This window comes from Scophthalmus maximus, chromosome 4 (assembly GCF_022379125.1).
Source record: "Scophthalmus maximus strain ysfricsl-2021 chromosome 4, ASM2237912v1, whole genome shotgun sequence".
NCBI lineage: Eukaryota > Metazoa > Chordata > Actinopteri > Pleuronectiformes > Scophthalmidae > Scophthalmus > Scophthalmus maximus.
Genome location: NC_061518.1, coordinates 7,402,844 through 7,423,300, shown reverse-complemented (window position 1 = coordinate 7,423,300; position 20,457 = coordinate 7,402,844). Strand labels below are relative to the sequence as shown.

Sequence of the window (20,457 nt, the reverse complement as noted above, 5' to 3'; positions counted from 1 at the left end):
TAATGTTAATAAAGAAATGTGATAATGTGAATTTGATTTTTTTTTTTTTTTTAATGATTGATGAAAGTAATTAATATCATCATTTAAAAAAAAAAAAGCCATTGGTCATAAATATAACCAATAGGTAAAACGTGTGAACGTGCTGACCCCGGATCAGCCGTTTGCTCCGTCACACTGCGACTGTGCGGCCGCGTCTCGTCCGCGTCGCGCTCCGATGACGTGTCGAGGAGAGAGGAGGTGCGGGTCTGCCACGTCGGTCTCTGTGCAACGCATTTCACACTGTTGCTCCTCGAGCCCGGGGCGGACTTTTAAAAACCCCGTTTTCGTGCTCGCGGCCCGGGACAACGGCAGCGGCCCCCCCCCGGTGCCCCCCCCCCCCCCCCCGGTGCCCCCCCCCCGGTGCCCTCGGAGCTCGTCGCCACGCCAGCGCGGCCGCGGACCCCTGAAGCTGTGAAGGCGGCGAGGGGGGAATGCTCGGCGCTGTGCGGGGACTCGTCTCACAAGTGACTGATGCCTCCTCGTCCGGCTCGCTCCTCCGTGTCTTACCGAGGCCGTGTGAGTATCGACGGTTCTAAACGATCTGTGTGTGTGTGTGTGTGTGTGTGTGTTATTTTGTATTTAAAGTTTTCCTCCGTGAAACAACATGACAGCGCTGCAGCCTGATGTCATGAGGCTCGCTGCGTGTCTCAGCAAGTCTGTGGGAGAGAAAAGTCAGAAAGCACAACTGTCCACAGTCACGACCGACGCTCCACTTCAACGCGCCTCTCTTCCGCCTCGTCGCTCGCATGTTTCTTCTCTCTAAAGGAAAAGTTTCTTTCTCTTTCTGTGGCGAAAACTAGAAAATTACAAAATACCCTCCTGCAAGTCTCCACCGCTCCACTCGATCGGTCGTGCTCTCTCACAGTTCCTGTTTCTCACTGTACGGCTTCCAGCTGTGTCGTGTGTGTTTCAGTCTGTGTGTGTGTGTGTGTGTGTGTTTCAGTCTGTTTGTGTGTGTGTGTGTGTGTGTTTCAGTCTGTTTGTGTGTGTGTGTGTGTTTGTGTGTGTTTGTGTGTGTGTGTGTGTGTGTGTGTGTTTCAGTCTGTTTGTGTGTGTGCATGTGTGTTTCAGTCTGTGTCGTGTGTGTGTGTGTGTGTGTGTGTGTTTCAGTCTGTTTGTGTGTGTGTGTGTGTGTGTGTGTGTGTGTGTTTCAGTCTGTTTGTGTGTGTGTATGTGTGTGTGTGTTTCAGTCTGTTTGTGTGTGTGTGTGTGTGTGTGTGTGTGTTTGTGTGTGTGTGTGTGTGTGTGTGTTTGTGTGTGTGTGTGTGTGTGTGTGTGTGTGTTTGTGTGTGTGTGTGTGTGTGCATGTGTGTTTCAGTCTGTGTCGTGTGTGTGTGTGTGTGTGTGTGTGTGTGTGTGTTTCAGTCTGTTTGTGTGTGTGTGTGTGTGTGTGTTTCAGTCTGTTTGTGTGTGTGTGTGTGTGTGTGTGTTTGTGTGTGTGTGTGTGTGTGTGTGTTTGTGTGTGTGTGTGTGTGTGTGTGTGTGTGTGTTTCAGTCTGTTTGTGTGTGTGCATGTGTGTTTCAGTCTGTGTCGTGTGTGTGTGTGTGTGTGTGTGTGTGTGTGTGTGTGTTTCAGTCTGTTTGTGTGTGTGTGTGTGTGTGTGTGTGTGTGTGTGTGTTTCAGTCTGTTTGTGTGTGTATGTGTGTGTGTGTTTCAGTCTGTGTGTGTGTGTGTGTGCTTGTTTCAGTTTGTGTGTGTGCTTGTTTCAGTTTGTGTGTGTTGTGTGTGTGTGTATGTTTCGGTGTGTGTGTGTTTCAGTTTGTGTGTGTGCGCTAGCGTGCTTGCGTGTGTTAAGGATTCAACTTTAATATTTCACATGTCGCCGTACACACTTGGCCACAGAGTGTGACTGTATGATCGTCTCCATCGTGTGTTTATTTGGCCCTATCAGTATAAAGTCAACATTCATGTAGGATGTTATCTGGCCCCAGTTCGTGTTTCGTTTTAGGAGCCTGCCCTTCACTGGCTGACCAAGTGAGGAGGTACTACTGTGTGTGTGTGTGTGTGTGTGTGTGTGTGTGTGTGTGTGTGTGTGTGTGTGTGTGTGTGTGTGTGTGTGTGTGTGTGTGTGTGTGTGTGTGTGTGTGTGTGTGTGTGTGTGTGTGTGTGTGTGTGTGTGTGTGTGTGTGTGTGTAACAACCCCCCTATAAAATTAATGTGAGAAGATATAAATATAAATTAACAAGACCAGTCGGAGAGCGTAGACCTCCACCAAAGGCTGAGCAATCCCCCACCTGTAATGTGTTGTTTCACCTTCACATGATTCCTGCATCCAGACCCCCGAAGATGTAATCGGCTGTTGCCATGGCGAGACACGCGAAATCCATCCATCCATTTTTTAATAATTCTGCTAGCAGACAAACCGAACCAATCACATGACCTCCTCGGCAGAGGTAGGAAATATTTAATATAAAAAGGATGCAGCTTGATTTTTTAATCAGAGGACTATTGGGTCGTGTCAGATCTCATTTCTTTTTCACCCATTAAGTAGCAATATGATCCAAAAATCGTTAGTTGATTAATCCATTTACAGTTGCTAGAAAATTGATCAGCAACGAATCATTTATCCAGGAAAATATCAAAAAGCTGGTTAAAGCTTCTCGATTTGCTGCTTGTTCTCATTGGAAAATCAATCTGCTTTGGTCTTTGGATTGTTGTTTGGACCAAACAAGACATTTGAAGATGTGACCTTAAGATTTGGCACATTTGTGATTTGGACATTTTTTTATCGTTACACATTTTAAAGACTACATGAAAATGCTGCTGAGAGTTAAGGACAAAGTGCGTCATCGTCTTTGGAAACTAAATCATTCGCATCCTTCCACCTCTGGACTATTAAGACTCACAGACACAATGTCTGTGAGTGTGTGCGAGCTGATTGGCCTTTGTCGCAACGGATAATTTGACATGTCGCAGAAGGAGAGGTCCGGCTGCAATCAATTACAACATAATTGATGGCTGCATTCCATTCAGTTGTGTCAGAGTATTGTTCTTGACGGCTCACTGACAGGAGCTGTTTGTTGATGTAATTAATTGCCACATAGGATTTCCCTGCTGTGGCATGTGTGTCTATTCAAAGGTCTATTATCAGCGTTTGTAATACTTTGTTTGTAGTACTGTCACATTAGTTCTCGGAGTCAGGGAGTTGTTGAAACGGAGATTTGTTTTTTCTGACACTACAGGGTTTCAGTTTCAGTATTAACAATCTCAATGAACATAGTGACAATATCCTGTATAAAGTATCAGCTGACAGCTCATAAACGATGCAGTGACACGTGCTCCTCATCAGTCATTTTTCACGTAGACGTACTTCAAACTTCTCATCGCCTCTGCAGATGCCTCCAGGTGACAGGTTCCCAATGTGACCGTAACAGGTCTGATAGTGCGGGTGGGTAGGTGGGTGTCGGCGACGTCTCTCTGTGGTTTGTCAGTCGCCGGCAGTGTTGCCACCCGGAAGGCTTTGGGATTTTCTGTTGGAACTGCGTCGTTTGAGCCGTTTATAGGAACTGTATGATCCTTTCGGAGGCTCTTGTCTGAAGCAGAACTATTTTGCATTATACTGAGAGGTTTTTCTAATATTCTCCAAGACATTTATGTCAGTGAGGCTAAATGATGTATTAGAAAAACCCGTCAGTATAATGCAATGCGGTTCAACAGTGCTATGATCCCACCCAAAATGTAAATAACCATTACATTGGCAGTGTCCCTGTACCTCTAGAAATCCTCAGTGGCAGGCGTTTTAGTTTGAAAACTCCTGGACTGCGTGTTTGTCTTGACGGGCTGAAACTGAGACTTTTGGAAACGATGATGCTAGTCGCCCGCATTCGCTTCCTGGATGGTTCCTGTCAGCTTTCAACTTGACTACCAGCGGTGAAGGCAAAACGTTGTAAACTCTCACTGTCAGTAACAGTTCCACCTCAACGTCGGTTCGAGAACAAAAAAATCCCTCCTCTTCCTCCTAAAATAGCTAAGAAAACCAGCGAGTATTACTCCACATTAAATTATATTAATCCACTTTTTACAAAATAAAAAATATTACTCAGAAACAAGAGCAATGCCTTTTTCCACACAATAGATATACCTTACATATATTGAGTGTGTCTATAGATTTTGGTTTGTCATCTACGAAATAATAATTCAATACAAAAGGTGTTCACCAGAGCTGCTAAACAAATTCCCTGCAGGTTTGTCAGGGCAGAAATGTGGAGCTGACATGGTTCATGTCATGATAACATGTCAGATCTTTAGCCTGAAGTGGGTTTGATAAGGAAAGACCAAAGCAGGGGTTTTTTTTTATGCTGACAAAAAAACTAAAATCTAATTCAACACCAAACCAGTCAGACCTGGTAGGATTATTTCACAGGTGATTTTTTTATTTAACAACTCACCTCCATCTCTCCGGCCATCTTTTAATTCAAAGTATTAAAACGGTGGTTGAGATCTGTTTGACCTTGCGAGTAACATGTTGTCTAGAATGTTTTCGTTTAAAACGCATCACTGCTGCTACGTGTACTTCTGGCGTCCACAAACACTCTGTAGTTGTCACCTGCCTGAATCTGAGAAGTTTGGAAACGCTCCTCAACCCGTTTTAGTTTGAAAAGTCTGGGGGAGTGTTATTGTGTGGACGGGCAAGAAAACGAAGACGGAGCGGTGAAGGCTGATGGTTGTAAACACTTTACTTTCAGTAACAGTTCCAACCTCGTCGTTGGTCAGAGAAATATGTATATAATAAGTGCCAAATGAGTAAATGTGAATGTTTTCCTCCACAGTGGCCTGTCTGTTCATGGTGGCTCTTTGAGGAGAAGGGGAGGAGTCCCAGCGGCTGTTGGTTGGTGGGCGGCACCCGGTACGGTTACTGGCGACCATGCCAGGAGGTCGCAGGGGCCCGAGCAGACAGCAGCTAAGTCGCTCTGCTCTGCCGTCCCTGCAGACTCTAGTTGGAGGCAACCTGGGCAATGGTACAGGCCTCAGGAACAGGTACACACACACACACACACACACACACACACACACGCACACACACACCTGTAACGAGGTTGAGTTGGACATATTTTGTATCATTGAACATGTTATGGATTGCTGTCTGGTTAAAGCTCCATGAGCATTGTGTGCCTATGCTTTGAGATATTCACATACAGTTGTCTAAAACTGTTGATTTTAAGTCAATCATTTATATATTTAAAAAACTCCCTTTGCCACCTGCTACCCCTCCATGGGGAGTGCAAATGTTGTGCTTTGAGGTCGTGTGGCAGCAAGTGACACAGTAAACATTGTATGAATGAATATCTGCAAGTTGTGCATACAATTGTCATGTAGTGAGTCCCAGAAGTGAAACTGAAAAGGTCCAAAGCAGTCCCTCAAATGAAACAGGAGCTGAAGCTTTGTAGAACTGAATTGAACATCACCAAAAATCTGTGGGTAGATCTGAAACGTGCTGATGGCATGACGATGGCAGCCTAAAAATATCTCCTCACCTGAATAGATCTGCGGGAAAAAGAGGGTTTAAACTCTTAGCTGTCAACAGCTGCATGTGCCACAAGAACTGTTTTTCCTTTTTAAGGTTATATTAAAAGTAACAGCCTATAAAGAAAACAAGGAATGTCTGTTGGCTGAAGGGGTTGTTTACTTAGTCTGTAATGTATCTGCCCAAACTTTTAGAATAATAAATATACTACCATTATGTTAAAATGAACAGCTGTAGACCAATCTGTGCTCTCTCCTGCAGATGTTCTCGATCTTTTCAGAGCTCTGAAGCCAACTTTGCTTATTTACGTATGAATCCAGACAGACACTGCAGGGACTGTTTCCCCCCCAGAATTAGATTCTGTTTGTGGTGGTGATTCAATGTATATTTTCAGTCAGATTTTTTAGCCCTGCGTTATTTACTTCAGCCAGATCAGGTGTCATCTGATGTGCAGTCTGACGAGGGTCGTGACGCCGCAGTCCTCCCCTGAACGATCAGCCCTCTGGCTTTTGTACAATCTGATGTGTTTCTGGTGTTGACTGAATCTGCTGCCTCTCTCTTTTGGTCATCACTGACTGAGGTCGCAGCCATTTTATTTGAATAAACCTTACTGGAATCATTAATGCTGCCCGACCAATATGTATACTCACAGCCACATCAGCGTCGGCAATTATGTTTGCTGTCATGCGCCGATATTAAAAAAAAATTATTTTATAGAATAACTATAGCAGAAAAGGGCTTTTGTGTTTACATTATATGTAAAAAAAAAAAAAAAAGCAAACAACAAAAAACATATATATATATCTTTTCTGAATTCAAGTTCTACATATTTAGTTGCTGTTGGAGTTTTTTAAGTAGTTATTTATAGTGTATCGTTAAACTGTAAAATATCAAGGTTCTATTATATTTCTTTGGTGTAAAGGTTTGATAATGATATCTTAGAAATCATTGCCATTTATATATATATATAGGCGGGCTCTAATTATAATGGACAACTGACCAGTAATGTGGTGATATTTAAATAATTAATTCATTGTCTCAGTCAACGCTCTCTGTTGGTTGGACAAAATGCGCGGTTTGAAGTGCATATTACAGTGGGAATTAAAGAGTTCTTGTGAGTTCTCTCTTCAGCCAAGGGTTCTCTGAAGCGGGAGCCTGAAAGAAAAGTAACTGAAACAAGTGATGAAGGGGATGTGAGCAGTCCATTGTGATGCAAACTGCTTTCCTTTAAGTCCTTTAAGAGTTGGGCCTGAGTGGTGCGAGTGATTTTAGATGCTTGGTTTATGATTCTGTTGAGTTATGTCTCAAACAACTTGCAGTAGTAGGTGTGATGTGACACAAACTGAAAATAATCTTTTCATGTGTTTGTGTTTACGTGTCTTGTCTTACTGTAGGAGCAGTAACTCGGTGGGTCTGTCTGCCCCGCCTCTCTCGGCCCTCATCAGTCCGGAGCCGGTCCGCCACTCGAGGATCCCCGACCTGCCATTGGACAGCAGCCTGCTATTTGAGTTCCTGCTCTTTCTTTATCTGCTGGTGGCCTTATTTGTCCAGTACATCAACATCTACAGGACGGTCTGGTGGTACCCATACAGCCACCCTGCTGCCTCTACCTCGCTTGTGAGAACACACCCACACACACACGCAGTTTAAACTTTGTTTTATATTGAGTTACTGTTGCATAATCATTGGCTTATCGTTTTAAATTTTTCTTGTTTTTCCTAAAGCCGCCTTGGTACTCTGAAAGGCGCTAAATAACTCCAAGATTTTATTATTATTATTATCTTTTAATTTTTTTAGCCACTGTCATTTTCCTCTTCACTTTTAGTTTTTAAAAGTATCTTTGTGCAGTTGTATATTAGCATTTGCACATGGTTGTTATCTTTTCAAACTACTGTGCAGGGATTGTTTTTTTTTGATAACATTACAAACACTTAAACTGATCAAATATTTTCATGATCAAAAAAATGTGTTGATGGCAAACTAATGCCATCTTTTTATTCCTCCCTCTGCGCTGCTCCTGCAGAACTTTCATCTGATGGACTACCACCTGGCTATCTTCATCACAGTCATGTTGGCCAGGAGGCTTGTTTGGACTATAGTGTCAGAGGTAAACCACAGATCTGTTTATGCCATCAGCAAAAACATTTTACCACACATCTCGTAGGAAGTGAACCTCTGGTGATGATGGTGGTGCTGGTGCCACAGTCTCTCGGATATCTGCATCTTATTCTGTCGTCTGTCTCGCTCAGGTGTCTCAGAGCAGCGGCGGATCGCTCCTGCGCTACGTGGTTCTCATCGCGGCTCGGCTCTGCCTCCTCACCATGTGTGGCTGGGTGCTCTGCTGGACGCTGGTCAACCTCTGCAAGAACCACTCTGTGCTCAACCTCCTCTTCCTGGGATACCCGTGAGTCGTTGATACCCCTCCGCCAGCCGAACCCCCGCCCTCTTAACGGCCGGGAAATGCTTCTACAAGTTGTCGTCTGAGCTGTCTCAAAGCATATTTGTCTCTATCTGCTCTAAATGGCCGCACTAAGGTCAAAAGGCAAGACATATAACCCATATAAACAAAACAGTAGTGAGCTCGCAGCTGCACACCGGCTTTTAAACATGGCGGGTGAACCCCATGGTTCCTGAACCGTCGGTTAGTACTACCTCCCGAGCAGGGTCTTTTTTCGAGGGTAAATAAATTCCTAAATTTAGACCCTGGTTCCTGGGTATAATTCCTGCGGTGGAAACGCGGCTTATATAAAGCATAAATTCACACTTTCTCCCCTCAAAGACATTCATTCAGTCGGTCAGTCTCAATCGAAAGCACAGGGTCTAAAAAATATGATTTATTTCCTTCAGATTTCTTTGTGTTTTGCGTCTGTGAATGTTTCAGTTTTCATACAAGAACTATAAAATTGCAAGCAGTGGTTTCAGAAAACAACTTATCAGCATGTGGGGGGGAAAATGTGGTTTGTGTTTAGTTACTGTTTCTGCTAATGGATATGAAAGTTTTGGACCCTCCGTCACTTGATGTTTTCACATCTTACATCATCCTGCCATCATTTAAGACTAAATCCGCCCTCCCTCCCTCCTCCATTGCCAGATTTGGAGTGTACGTCCCGCTCTGCTGTTTCCACCAGGAGGGAGGGAAAAGCCAAACGGCGGCCGCTGACTGCGACTACCCAGCCGATCACCACCAGCAGACCGACCTAACGGAGACCCCGCTTTTTCGACCACGTGACTTCCTCTTCCTGTTGCGAGAGAACCTCAAAGAGCAGTTCTCCAGCCCGCCGGACATGCCCACTCACACCTGCCCACCGCACACGCACTCGCACACGCCGGAGCTGATCCGGGCCGAGGTGGAGGAGCTGAAGAGCGACTTCAACCGCCGGATCAAGGAAGTGCTGTTCAACTCGCTGTTCAGTGCTTATTATGTCGCCTTCCTGCCTCTCTGCTTCGTCAAGGTTGGCCTCTGTCAATTGTTTTTATATTGATTTTATTGTTGAGTTTTTTCATGCCCCACCATTCCTTCAGTGTTCCTCAGGTTGTGAAGTTTTCCATCTGATTCTCCATCTGAACAGAGCACCCAGTACTACGACATGCGTTGGTCCTGTGAGCATCTGATCATGGTGTGGATCAATGCGTTCGTGATGCTGATGAGTCAGCTGCTGCCCCCCAGCTACTGCGACCTGCTCCATCGCTCCGCAGCTCACCTGGGCCGCTGGCAGAAACTGGAGCACGGCTCATACAGCAACGCACCTCAGCATGTGTGAGTGGCCCTTTTGTGTGCACATGTACAACTCTGTGGGCGGTTTGTGTGTAACTGTGATGTTAAAATGTTTTGCAGGTGGTCAGAAAGCACTATTTGGCCTCAGGGGGTTTTGGTACGACACAGTCGAAGTCTGTATAAAGCAGTCGGGACCTATAATGTTGCTCTGCCCTCTGATGTTTCCCACGCAAGGTTTTATGTGAGTATCTTCACTTTGTATGACAGGCTACATCCACATTACTGCGTTTTTATTTGAAAACATCACCGCTGCCCCGGTTTACCCCTGCCGACCAAACTACTCCAAAGTTTCTGTGCACCTTAAAACAGTCTGGAAACATGTTTTAGTTTCAAATCTCCGGGGCTGCGTTGTAGTATGGACGTTCTTATCAGTGACGACTCGACCACCAGCGGTGAATGCAAAACGTTGTAAATACTTACTTTAACAATATGTACATATGTATAAATCCAGTTGAATTTATGGTATCATTTCTGCTGATGTCTGTTTTTCTTCTTAAATAGACTCAGTTCTTGTAGACATATATAGTCCTTGTTCATTTTTTGAGTATTAAACTTTAGATAATGCCCAGTTTAAAATCATGCCAGTCAATCTGTCTTGTTTGATTCAATTTACAAATTAGTTATTTTTCAAAGAAGAGCTCAGAGCCACTGCTCTGCCTGTAGCTCAATCCACAGACTGGATCAGATCCACTGCATCCGATCTGAATAATCCTGTGCTGTATTTATTTTACCGTATATCATATCTGTTCATCCTTGACCCTCTATACAGGCTTTTCATATTTATTTATTTTTTCTGATTGTTTCTTCCTGTCTGTTGGTCTTTCAGTTTCTGTTTCACAAGCCATTGCGGATCCTGAACCTGCTGATCTGGATCGAGTCGAGTGTGGTTTTGTACCAGCTATACTCTCTGCTGCGCTCCGAGCGCTGGAACCACACTCTGTCGCTGGGCCTTATTCTCTTCTGCAACTACTATGTCCTTTTTAAACTGCTCCGAGACCGCATCGTGCTGGGCAAAGCCTACTCTTACCCTCTGTCCTCCAACAGTTTGGGGCTCAAGTCACAGTGAAGGCTCTGCTCAGCGAGACCTCGCCTACGAACTCTGGATTTGGAGGGGAGACTGGCGGAGGTCTGAAACAGTGGAGGGTCCGCTAGCACTCGTGCTTCGGAGCTTAAGGGACGGACTGTGAACTCCTAATTGTGTTTTGATACGGTTCTATTTTTAATGCAATGTTTATATATACCTATTTAAAAGAATATTTTTATTTTGTATACTATTTCGAGTTACGCCGGGCATTACCACACCGACAACATTTGCATGTTGTGTTATGTTGTCGCTAGGTGACAGGGAAGTCGGGGGGAATGCCAGGAGGTGACGTTTTCACCAAAGATATTTTAAAGTGCAGGTGGCCAATGACGATTCAGAGCAGTGGAAGGCGTCGAGCCTGAGATCCTAAATCCTGATTGGCCTAAAATCTCCTTCAACCTTGAGGCTCCCAAATCTTAAATCTGGAACCAATTGCCATCTGGGGTAGCAGGATGATGAGACCATTTCAGCATTGCTGCAGAAATTAATGCAGATCCTTTTTTGTCACAGCTCTTTACGAAATAGTTTGGTAATTGAGAATATTACCTTATTTTCTTTCGGTCGGGGAATGAGACGATTGATACCGCTCTCGTGTCTGTACAGTAAATATGAAACTAGCGCAAGCTGAGCATAAAGACCGGATATAGGGAATCATCTGTCCAGTGATAACAAAATCTTGTTATGGCTCCCTTTATTTTTACTTGAACAAAAGTTCAAAAGTTTAAAAACGATAATTAAATCATACACAGGCTGTTTCTGTGATGGGCTACTTCGGCAGGGAGTTTTTTTTTTCACTGACCAAGAAATATTCCAGAACAGAACCCAACATAAAACAGGAAGTTTTCATTCTTACTCCTCGGTTTTTGTACAAATTTAACAAATAAGATATAGTGATTTGCGTGTTAAGTATTTAAAAGAGCTTGTTGGCAGATTTTGTAACAGTTGGACAGTGCCAGGTTAGCGGCTTCCCCACGTTTCCAGTCTTTGTGTTCAGCTCACCCTTCCCTGCAGTTTTTTTTTTTTTTGATTGTCTCATCTTACTTCCAACCAGAATGAGAAAATAAGCGGAATTTCCAAACCATGACCAACAAATCTTAAAGCAGAGCCTCAGTGTGAAATTTTACCACAATGTCAAAGAAAACTGACTGACTTGAGATCAGTCAGTGTGTAAAACATCTCGGGTTCCCCTTGTCCACTGCTTGAGCAGAGAATGCTGTATTCTTCCTCATTCACCTTTCCTACCTGTTATTATCTGCAAGTTTCACTTCATTGGCTTTCTTACAGCACCAGACTCTATAAACCTGTATTTCATTTTTTATTTTCAGCCATGCCTGCTTCTGGTTCTGGTCAGTCAAAAAGCGTAAAGTTAAAGAAAAAAAAAAGGCTCCTACTGCAACCAGGTCATTGTGCAAGTCACAACTCTTCCTGATGCCTAACCACACTTTGACATGCTGAAATCTTTTCGCTAGGATATAGCGCGCAACGCATTTGTGTTCTTTAAAAGCCATCCAGACACTTTATTTTATTAAATTCTGGTGCCTGAATTAAGAGTGAGAGAGTGAGGACCGTGTCACGTCAGGTTCATCTCTTTGCCAACTGGATGCAGATATCAGAATGAATGTGGCTAATAAAAAGTTTTCTGTTGGTACGTCCTGGGATCCAGCGTTTTTCCCCACTTCAAATGTGTCACTGTCATCGTGTCTCATATGGATTTGAGCGCAGAGGATGTTTAAATGGTGATTGTTCCATGGGGGCTGAAAGCTGGAGGGGAGAGACCGTCTGAGTCACCTCATTACCAGTTCACGTATTGTCGGTTACCGGAGCGGTGTTACAAACAGGTCGCCTTGCGCGGTGTTGCCTTCCTCTCAAGTCACGCTTGGCGAACATCCTTTCACTCTCAAGTGGGTTCCCCTTCATGAGCCTCCGCTCCTCCCAGCGTCTCTAATATTCAGGCAGTGCACAACGTCGGGCAGTATTATTAGTGGCAGCAGGGCCCGTTAGCTGTCCATTATTCAGACGGAAATCAATACGACTTGAAAAGAAAAGCCTTTTTATCAGGGGGAGGGGGGGTAAAGTATGAGTAGGAAATCCGAGAATCAATATTTCCTGTGCTGTTGTGAATTTCACATCGACGGCGTCAGTCAGGTTTTGGGTTGATCGAGTGTAAATGAAGTGGAGGAAGCTGCTTATGAGAGGAACCAGTGTGTGCGTCTGGATCACAGAAAGAAAAAGTTGATTGAACTCAAATATGGTGCATGAGACCATTATTCTGCTTCCTCTGCAAGCTCAGCCGGTACGTCGGCCTCTTGGTGCTTAAGTTCTGTTTGCAATCATAATCCACTTGAATGTCGCCTATGTTGCAGCTAAATGGTGCTGTTGACTTGAAACCGCTTGTTTTTTTAGTTTGATTGTTTTGGTAACTGGAAGCAATAGCCTTCATCATCTCTGAAATATCATTATTGGATGGGGGTGGTATTATGTCATCTTAAACTCGCCCCTCATCGTCAATACTACACAGGGGAGATTTGGTCCAGACTCGAATGTCAAGTCTTTGCTCAAATAACGCACATTCTGTCTGCTTCGTTGTGGCAGTGAACACGATCGTCCTCCCGGCCTACGTGAAATTTGGAGATAAAAGTGTAAAAATTGTCACTGACACAGTCGATTGTCCAAACGAGTCACAGTTTGTTTTTCCTATGTGCCATAGGATTCAGACTCCTGGTACAACGTCACAGGAGCTGGTCCTCGTAGTTCAGCTTTTTACAGAGTTCAGTTCCTCCCGCCCCACAGCATTTCTGAAAACATCGGAAATAAAAAGAAATTGTGTTTAAACCAACAGAATATGTGTGTGTAATATTCCTGTGCATGAAATATTAACGTATGAGCAGACGGAGAAGAAAAGTGTGACACACGAGTTGAATGTTTTCAAAGCGTATATTTCATTAAATTTGCCACAATCACAAATGTGAGGAGAAAGTAAAAAAAAAAAAAAAAAAAAAGTGCCTAGAGGAAGTCGGTACTTTGCGGACACCTGCAATGTTTTATTTTTGCCACTAGGGGGAGCTAAGCATCAGAGTAGAACATTTAACATGTGCTGCTGTAATCTGCAGCCTCGGCATCTGGAGTCACTTGACATCAATCTGTGTGCGACAAGTTGAATGTTGTTCACTGTTATTGTTGCCGACAGTAAACTGTGCTGATGGATAACGAGTGCGTCCAGTGAGAGGAGATTACATAATTGTTTTGGAGAGAAACTGTTCTCTGCACCTTTGGTAGCTGACTTGTACATTCATCCACAAACCCCCCCCCCCCCCCCCCAAAAAAAAATCATTTACAGTAGAAAAAGTTTGAACAGTGCAATCTTTAGTGTTAGCTCAAGAAAAAAAGAGGATATGACACTTAGTGAAACAGCTGTTTTAGGAGTAAAACATCGCAGGGGGAAAAAAACAGAACTATTCTGCAAAACCACCCGAACCCACATGTTTCGCTCAAATAACAAAAATGAAACTTAACATTTTCATGCATTACAGAACTAAGTAGAAATTTAATGAACACATCCCGTTTACATAACTTAGTGCCGTTACTCGATTTGTCTTGTCCCTACTGACGTTGGCATCTGACAAACTGGAGCAACAAGCAATATTTTTAATTATTGTTATATCAGTGCTACAAGTAGTGGGGTGAGAAGTGTGAATTCTCGTGGCCCCTCGATAGTCCAGGAAGGTTTCATGAGGATGTAGTGGGCCTATTGTTTTCCTCAGCCCTCTCGGCAGTCCACAAAGTTTCCTTTTATCCAGTAGCAAATCTGAGCATATTTGAGAGGCGTGATTCTCACCGCGACATTGAATTCGTGAGATGCCCCCAGTCGCTCCACCCACTGATGCCCAGAAAACACACCTATCACCTTCCGCTCCCAGCGCTGCCGCCGCCCGTCCCACATCCGGGCGTAGACCCCTGAGCCGCTGGCCCCGGGCTGCGCATCGCAGTGCTGGTACAGCAGGTCTGACGTCTCCTCGCCGGCCCGACAGAACCGATACACGAGCTGGCCCGGACGGTCGTTATCGTATCCTGAGAAGTGGACACGTTTACCGGGCAGCCTCTGAGCCGGCGGGCTGACTCCCAACTTCATGTGGCGGCGTTTGTGAGGTTTCTTCAGTTCAAGCAAGGCGTAGTCATAGTCCATCCCAATGTCATTGGCGTTCCCTTTAATCCATCCCTTGGGAACATGGGTGCGCTTGGCTCTGATCCACTGGAACTTCATCTTGTCGTTGGTTGGCGGGTTGGCGGGAGCGGGACCACCCTCAACGTGGTTGGTGAAGTTGGAGGGGAGGTAAACGACGAGCGGTTGAGTGTCTCGGTGCTTGGGTTTTAGAAATCCAACCCGGAGTTTCTGGGCTCCCTTCACATAGTTTTTACCATCGTGAACACAGTGAGCAGCGGTGAGAACATGACGGTCCCCCACCAGGGTCCCAGAACACCCGGTGGACAGTTTGACAGCCACGGAGAACGGATATTTAAGCAGGAAGTTCTGTCCAGCGATGCTGAAGCGCCCGTCGTGGCCGAAGATCTGTCGCTTTCTCCTGACACGTGACCTCTCGGCCTTCCCAGATGACCTGGAGGAGTAGGCCGGGCTGACGTTGGAGTCGGGCTTGTAACCATAGATCCCGATGGCGGTCTCAGTGAGTTGGCCATCGGAGTGGAGAGTCTCGTAGGCCAGAATACGCCGCAGGTCCCAGTAGCTCGGTTGCGGCGCTCTCTTGTGGCATTCTGGGTCACAGGGCGAGCTGACATCCAGACGGGCCGGAGACAGGAAGTGGGGGGCCGGCCGGGTGTCCGTGTTCTGTGGGAGGACCACGGGGACACGCTGGAGTATCCACTGGGGGCGTGAGGAGGAGAAGATAGGGGGAAGGAAGAGGAGAAAGAGGACGGAAGTAAACCTGCGAATGGGTGCGAGAAGAGATTTAGTTTATCAAGTTTATCAAACTCAACATTTCTGCAGATCCCAAGTGGATATGTTCCGACCGGATGTCTGGGCCTCCTCCAAGTGCCTGCGTGAAAAACATCCTCATTCCTAACAGCAGCATCATAGGTTTATAATTACAAGCATGGGAGTTGAGGCAAAGTATTTCAACAGGAAGGATTTTTTTGTTTATTTATTTAACTGCACCGGACTTTGACAGTTGTAAAATTCCAATTTTTTTTTGACACTGCAAAATATGAGGCCAGAGGCGGTGATGGAAAATTCCCTCTGTTGACCGAGCAGACTGGCCTTAAACCTCCAAGATTTACAAGCCACAGTTTTGTATATTAAGCTCACTGTCCTCTCTCTGTTCCTCCTGGAACAAGTAGCCTACTGTCATGGAAATGATGCAGAGAAATAAAGTACAGTCCCCGGTAAAGATCTTGCAACACATACAGAATAAAGGTCATATTTATTTAGGACTATTATAGGCGTGAAAGTCATCATTTTATTTGCTGCCCTATACATTTAATGTAAACTGTGCCAGAAACATTCCCTTCTGTTGTTTTATCTTTCTGACAGTTAACTGCACACAGACTGGACATAGAGGTGACTTACCGGGGGAGCATGGTGGAGCGTGTGCAGCAGGTGAGCCGGTGGCTGAACTCTGAGGGGAAAACCCCCTCCTCGAATCAGAAGTGTGCAGAGCCTGCGATGGGAGTTGAACTGGTGGAAGAAGAAAAAAGAAAACAAGAGGCCAGTTGTCTCCTCTCTCTCTCTCTCTCTCTCTCCCTCTCCCCCTCTCTCAGGAACTGACGGCTTTATTTAATCCGTGGTAGACTGGACTCGTCCAACAGGAGCAGCCGCGTCGAGAGCGCGCATCGATCACTGTGCGCTGCGGGAGGAGGAGAGAAGAGGGAGGGAGGGAGGGAGGGAGGAGGAGGGAAGAGAAGAGAGAGGGGGGGAGGAGGAGGAGGAGGGAAGAGGAGGAGAGAAGAGGAGGGAGGGAGGAGGAGGAGGGAAGAGGAGGGAGGAGGAGGAGGGAAGAGAAGAGAGAGGGAGGGAGGAGGAGGAGGAGGGAAGAGGAGGAGAGAAGAGGAGGGAGGAGGAGGAGGGAAGAGAAGAGAGAGGGAAGAGGAGGGAAGAGGGGAGGAGGAGGAGGAGGAGAAGAGAGAGGGAGGGAGGAGGAGGAGGGAAGAGGAGGGAGAGGGAAGAGGAGGGAGGAGGGAGGAGGGAAGAGAGAGGGAGGGAAGAGGAGGGAGGAGGAGGGAAGAGGAGGGAGGAGGAGGAGGGAAGAGAAGAGAGAGGGAGGGAGGAGGAGGGAAGAGGAGGAGGAGGAGGGAAGAGGGAGGAGGAGGAGGGAAGAGGAGGAGGGAAGAGAAGAGAGAGGGAGGGAGGAGGAGGAGGGAAGAGGAGGAGAGAAGAGGAGGGAGGGAGGAGGAGGAGGGAAGAGGAGGGAGGAGGAGGAGGGAAGAGAAGAGAGAGGGAAGAGGAGGGAAGAGGGGAGGAGGAGGAGGAGAAGAGAGAGGGAGGGAGGAGGAGGAGGGAAGAGGAGGGAGAGGGAAGAGGAGGGAGGAGGAGGGAAGAGGAGGGAGGAGGAGGAGGGAAGAGAAGAGAGAGGGAGGGAGGAGGAGGAGGAGGAGGAGAAGAGAGAGGGAGGAGGAGGGAGGAGGAGGAGAAGAAGAGAAGAGAGAGGGAGGGAGGAGGAGGAGAAGAGAGAGGGAGGGAGGAGGAGGAGGGAAGAGGAGGAGAGAAGAGGAGGGAGGGAGGAGGAGGAGGAGAAGAGAAGAGAAGAGAGAGGGAAGAGGAGGAGGAGAAGAGAAGAGAGAGGGAAGAGGAGGAGGAGAAGAGAAGAGAGAGGGAAGAGGAGGAGGGAGGAGGAGAAGAGAAGAGAGAGGGAGGGAGGAGGAGGAGGGAAGAGAAGAGAAGAGAGAGGGAAGAGGAGGAGGAGAAGAGAAGAGAGAGGGAAGAGGAGGAGGAGAAGAGAAGAGAGAGGGAAGAGGAGGAGGGAGGAAGAGAAGAGAAGAGAGAGGGAGGGAGGAGGAGGAGGGAAGAGAAGAGAGAGGGAGGAGGAGGAGGGAAGAGAGAGGGAGGGAGGAGGAGGGAAGAGGGAGGGAAGAGGAGGAGGGAAGACGAGGGAGGAGGAGGAGAAGAGAAGAGAGAGGGAGGAGGAGGAGGAGGGAAGAGGGAGGGAAGAGGAGGGAGGAGGAGAAGAGAAGAGAAGAGAGAGGGAAGAGGAGGAGGAGAAGAGCAGAGAGAGGGAAGAGGAGGAGGAGAAGAGAAGAGAGAGGGAGGAGGAGGAGGGAAGAGGAGGGAGGAGGAGGAGAGAAGAGAAGAGGGAGGGAAGAGGAGGGAGGAGGAGAAGAGAAGAGAAGAGAGAGGGAAGAGGAGGAGGAGAAGAGCAGAGAGAGGGAAGAGGAGGAGGAGAAGAGAAGAGAGAGGGAAGAGGAGGAGGGAGGAGGAGAAGAGAAGAGAGAGGGAGGGAGGAGGAGGAGGGAAGAGAAGAGAGAGGGAGGAGGAGGAGGGAAGAGAGAGGGAGGGAGGAGGAGGGAAGAGGGAGGGAAGAGGAGGAGGGAAGACGAGGGAGGAGGAGGAGAAGAGAAGAGAGAGGGAGGAGGAGGAGGAGGGAAGAGGGAGGGAAGAGGAGGGAGGAGGAGAAGAGAAGAGAAGAGAGAGGGAAGAGGAGGAGGAGAAGAGCAGAGAGAGGGAAGAGGAGGAGGAGAAGAGAAGAGAGAGGGAGGAGGAGGAGGGAAGAGGAGGGAGGAGGAGGAGAGAAGAGAGAGGGAGGAGGAGGAGGGAAGAGGAGGAGGAGGAGGGAAGAGGGAGGAGGGAAGAGGAGGGAGGAGGGAGGAGGGAGGAGGAGGAGGAGGAGGAGGAGGAAGAGGAAGAGGAGGAGGGAAGAGGGAGGGAGGAGGAGGAGGAGGGAAGAGGGAGGGAGGAGGAAGAGGAGGGAGGAGGAGGGAAGAGGAGGAGGAAGACTCCTGTCTCCTCTGAGGGCTCAGTGCTGCATCTGCCACGTGACGTCACATCACCTCTGCTTAATTCTGTTCCGTCAGCTCTTCATCGATAGTCTCAGTTCGATATCACATAAACGATTTCCATCCTTCGATTAAATAAGGGTTTGTTAGTTTTTATTGCAAGTAAACCTTAACTTATTAGTTAATTTTTTTAACTCATGACTATTTTCCCATGCGTCTATAAGGAGTCTTTCACTTTTGGGTGATGGACAATATTAATATTAACAAGACTGCCCCTTCGCCAGCCTCCAGCTGGTCGGAGCTCGGGCCCTAATAACTGTTTTACTTTCCTCATCCTCTTGAAAACGGTGACGAGGTGGCCATGAAAGTTCATTTCTTGGTCTCAACAAATGTTAAAGTGGAAAACAGACTACTCTTTGGGTTAAACATGTCATTAGGGTTTAAAAAGAGTTTGCACAGTTTAATGGAGACATCATCGGCGCTGACATTGGTCATAGCCTTGCTTTAATCGCATTATGCTCTTGGTCACCGGGACGAGGTTTGCGCCGGGGGAAAAAATGACGACTCGACACCGAGGAACCGGGATGACCATAAACAAGGAAGAGAAGAACGTTATTCCCCCTGTATCTATCCCAAGTGGAGACCCACCGTGACGTCACCCATTGGTTTGCTGCCATTATGAAGTCTTAGAGTTTAACATTTTGACCTGCGCCATCTTGTTTCTTTTTGGAACCAGGCGCAGAAGCGAAGCTGGGTCTGACTGAGAGCTCGTCCACTCTCTGCACGCCCACCTACACTTGCAGCCTTTCACCAATTGGATGGTTATGGCTGTCAATCACGCTTCTCATTGACTTCTAAGGAAACTGACTTCCTTTTGCAACCAGTGGAGTCGCCCCCTGCCGGTCATTCCAGGGAACACAGGTATCAGGCACTTGCGCATTTGCTTTATTTTTTCTCGACCCTTTCACAACGTCCATTTTTGTGTACAATCCGTGATCCATCCCCAGTGACGGAAATGGCAGATGGACGGTGGAACAGCCGAATTGACCGAAACAACTTCAACTTGCAAGGAGGGGGAACAAAAGCAGGCGAAGGATGAAACGAAGTGAACCTCGGGCGGCTGGTCGCTCCACGGACAGAGACGTCCGGGACCAGAGAGGAGGATGCAGAAGGGAACACGAAGGGTTGTGTCTATGTTTGCTTGTGTTTAACCACCTACTCCTGTGACCTAGCACATAAATATTGACCCACATTCGTTCTTTATATCAGGCAACACAGCCCCCCCACCCTCTCCTTTTGTTCAACACAAACGCATCCAAACATACCGTCAGACTGCTCATTAAATAATTACATCGCACACATCAGTGTTCTGCCCCAACAAACTTTCACACTGTTGCGCCGCTGGGTTGATCGCCCTCATGACTCTTGGCATTAATCACAAATTCCATTCACCGAGGAGAAAGCTGTTCATTTCACAACAACAACGAAAAGACCCCACTCATTTTTCCATCATGCATCTGGAGTTCTTCTCCCTCAAATATGGACATTCACTTTCAAGTACGACCTTGTTGTGAGGAACCATAGTTGAGTGGCTCGACCCACCCGCGCTCAAAAGAAAGTGCAAGCTGTTGCTGAACATTATGCCATGTAATGACTTCATTAGGCACCAGAGTGCCACCAGAAAGACGGGGGGGGGGGGGGGGCGGCGGTGGGCGGGGACTCGTGCATGGCTGAACACTTTGCAAACCTCCACCCATGTTCTGCAGCCATTTGTTCATAGATGGACTTTGTAATGTCGTGTGAGCAGTTGTCACTGCAACCTTGTGACGCACGTGCAGAATTGATTTTTATTGCAGAATTACAGCAGTAGTTCAAGGTCAAGTCGGAGAAGAGCCCCGTCACTCTCTGTCTGTATCATATAAAAATAGACGTAGTCACCTGGTCTGGAAAGTGAAGCCGATGAGGAAATGTCTGAGGCCTGTATTCTGTGGAATGACCAGCAGAGGGCGACTCCACTGGTTGTCTGTTTCTAAAAAAACTTTCTGCGACAAAAGAAGAGGTATATGTCTGAGGCCGACAACACCGTACTGACGACACCGCAAGAATGAGGTTGCTCGTGTCTCACGTGTTTCCTTTGATTTTAAACTTTTCAAGGC

General features: G+C 46.8%; 2 protein-coding genes across 2 annotated transcripts; one reads left to right on the top strand and one right to left on the bottom strand.

Annotated features, from left to right (window-relative positions):
- The first annotated feature begins 239 nt into the window (after positions 1–239).
- On the top strand, positions 240–12,011 carry tmem39a (transmembrane protein 39A). The gene is made up of 9 exons (XM_035627968.2): positions 240–555; positions 4,810–5,017; positions 6,899–7,121; positions 7,528–7,611; positions 7,754–7,908; positions 8,596–8,956; positions 9,074–9,261; positions 9,340–9,460; positions 10,106–12,011. Exons 2-9 carry the CDS (start codon positions 4,905–4,907, stop codon positions 10,343–10,345), a joined length of 1,485 nt encoding a protein of 494 aa, XP_035483861.1. The 5' UTR covers positions 240–555; positions 4,810–4,904; the 3' UTR covers positions 10,346–12,011.
- Positions 12,012–13,278: 1,267 nt separating this feature from the next.
- LOC118302110 (serine protease 23-like) lies at positions 13,279–16,222 on the bottom strand. The gene is made up of 2 exons (XM_035627970.2): positions 15,942–16,222; positions 13,279–15,300 (listed from the first exon to the last, which is right to left on the bottom strand). The coding sequence occupies exons 1-2, from the start codon at positions 15,950–15,952 to the stop codon at positions 14,121–14,123; spliced, it is 1,191 nt and encodes a 396-aa protein (XP_035483863.1). The 5' UTR covers positions 15,953–16,222; the 3' UTR covers positions 13,279–14,120.
- Between the last annotated feature and the right edge of the window lie 4,235 nt (positions 16,223–20,457).

Excerpts from the sequence above, each read along its gene's own strand:
- tmem39a (XM_035627968.2), top strand. The coding sequence starts at position 4,905 with ATGCCAGGAGGTCGCAGGGGCCCGAGCAGACAGCAGCTAAGTCGCTCT. Across the intron at positions 7,122-7,527 it reads CTGCTGCCTCTACCTCGCTT|AACTTTCATCTGATGGACTA; the intron begins GTGAGAACACAC and ends CTGCTCCTGCAG. Across the intron at positions 7,909-8,595 it reads CTCCTCTTCCTGGGATACCC|ATTTGGAGTGTACGTCCCGC; the intron begins GTGAGTCGTTGA and ends CTCCATTGCCAG.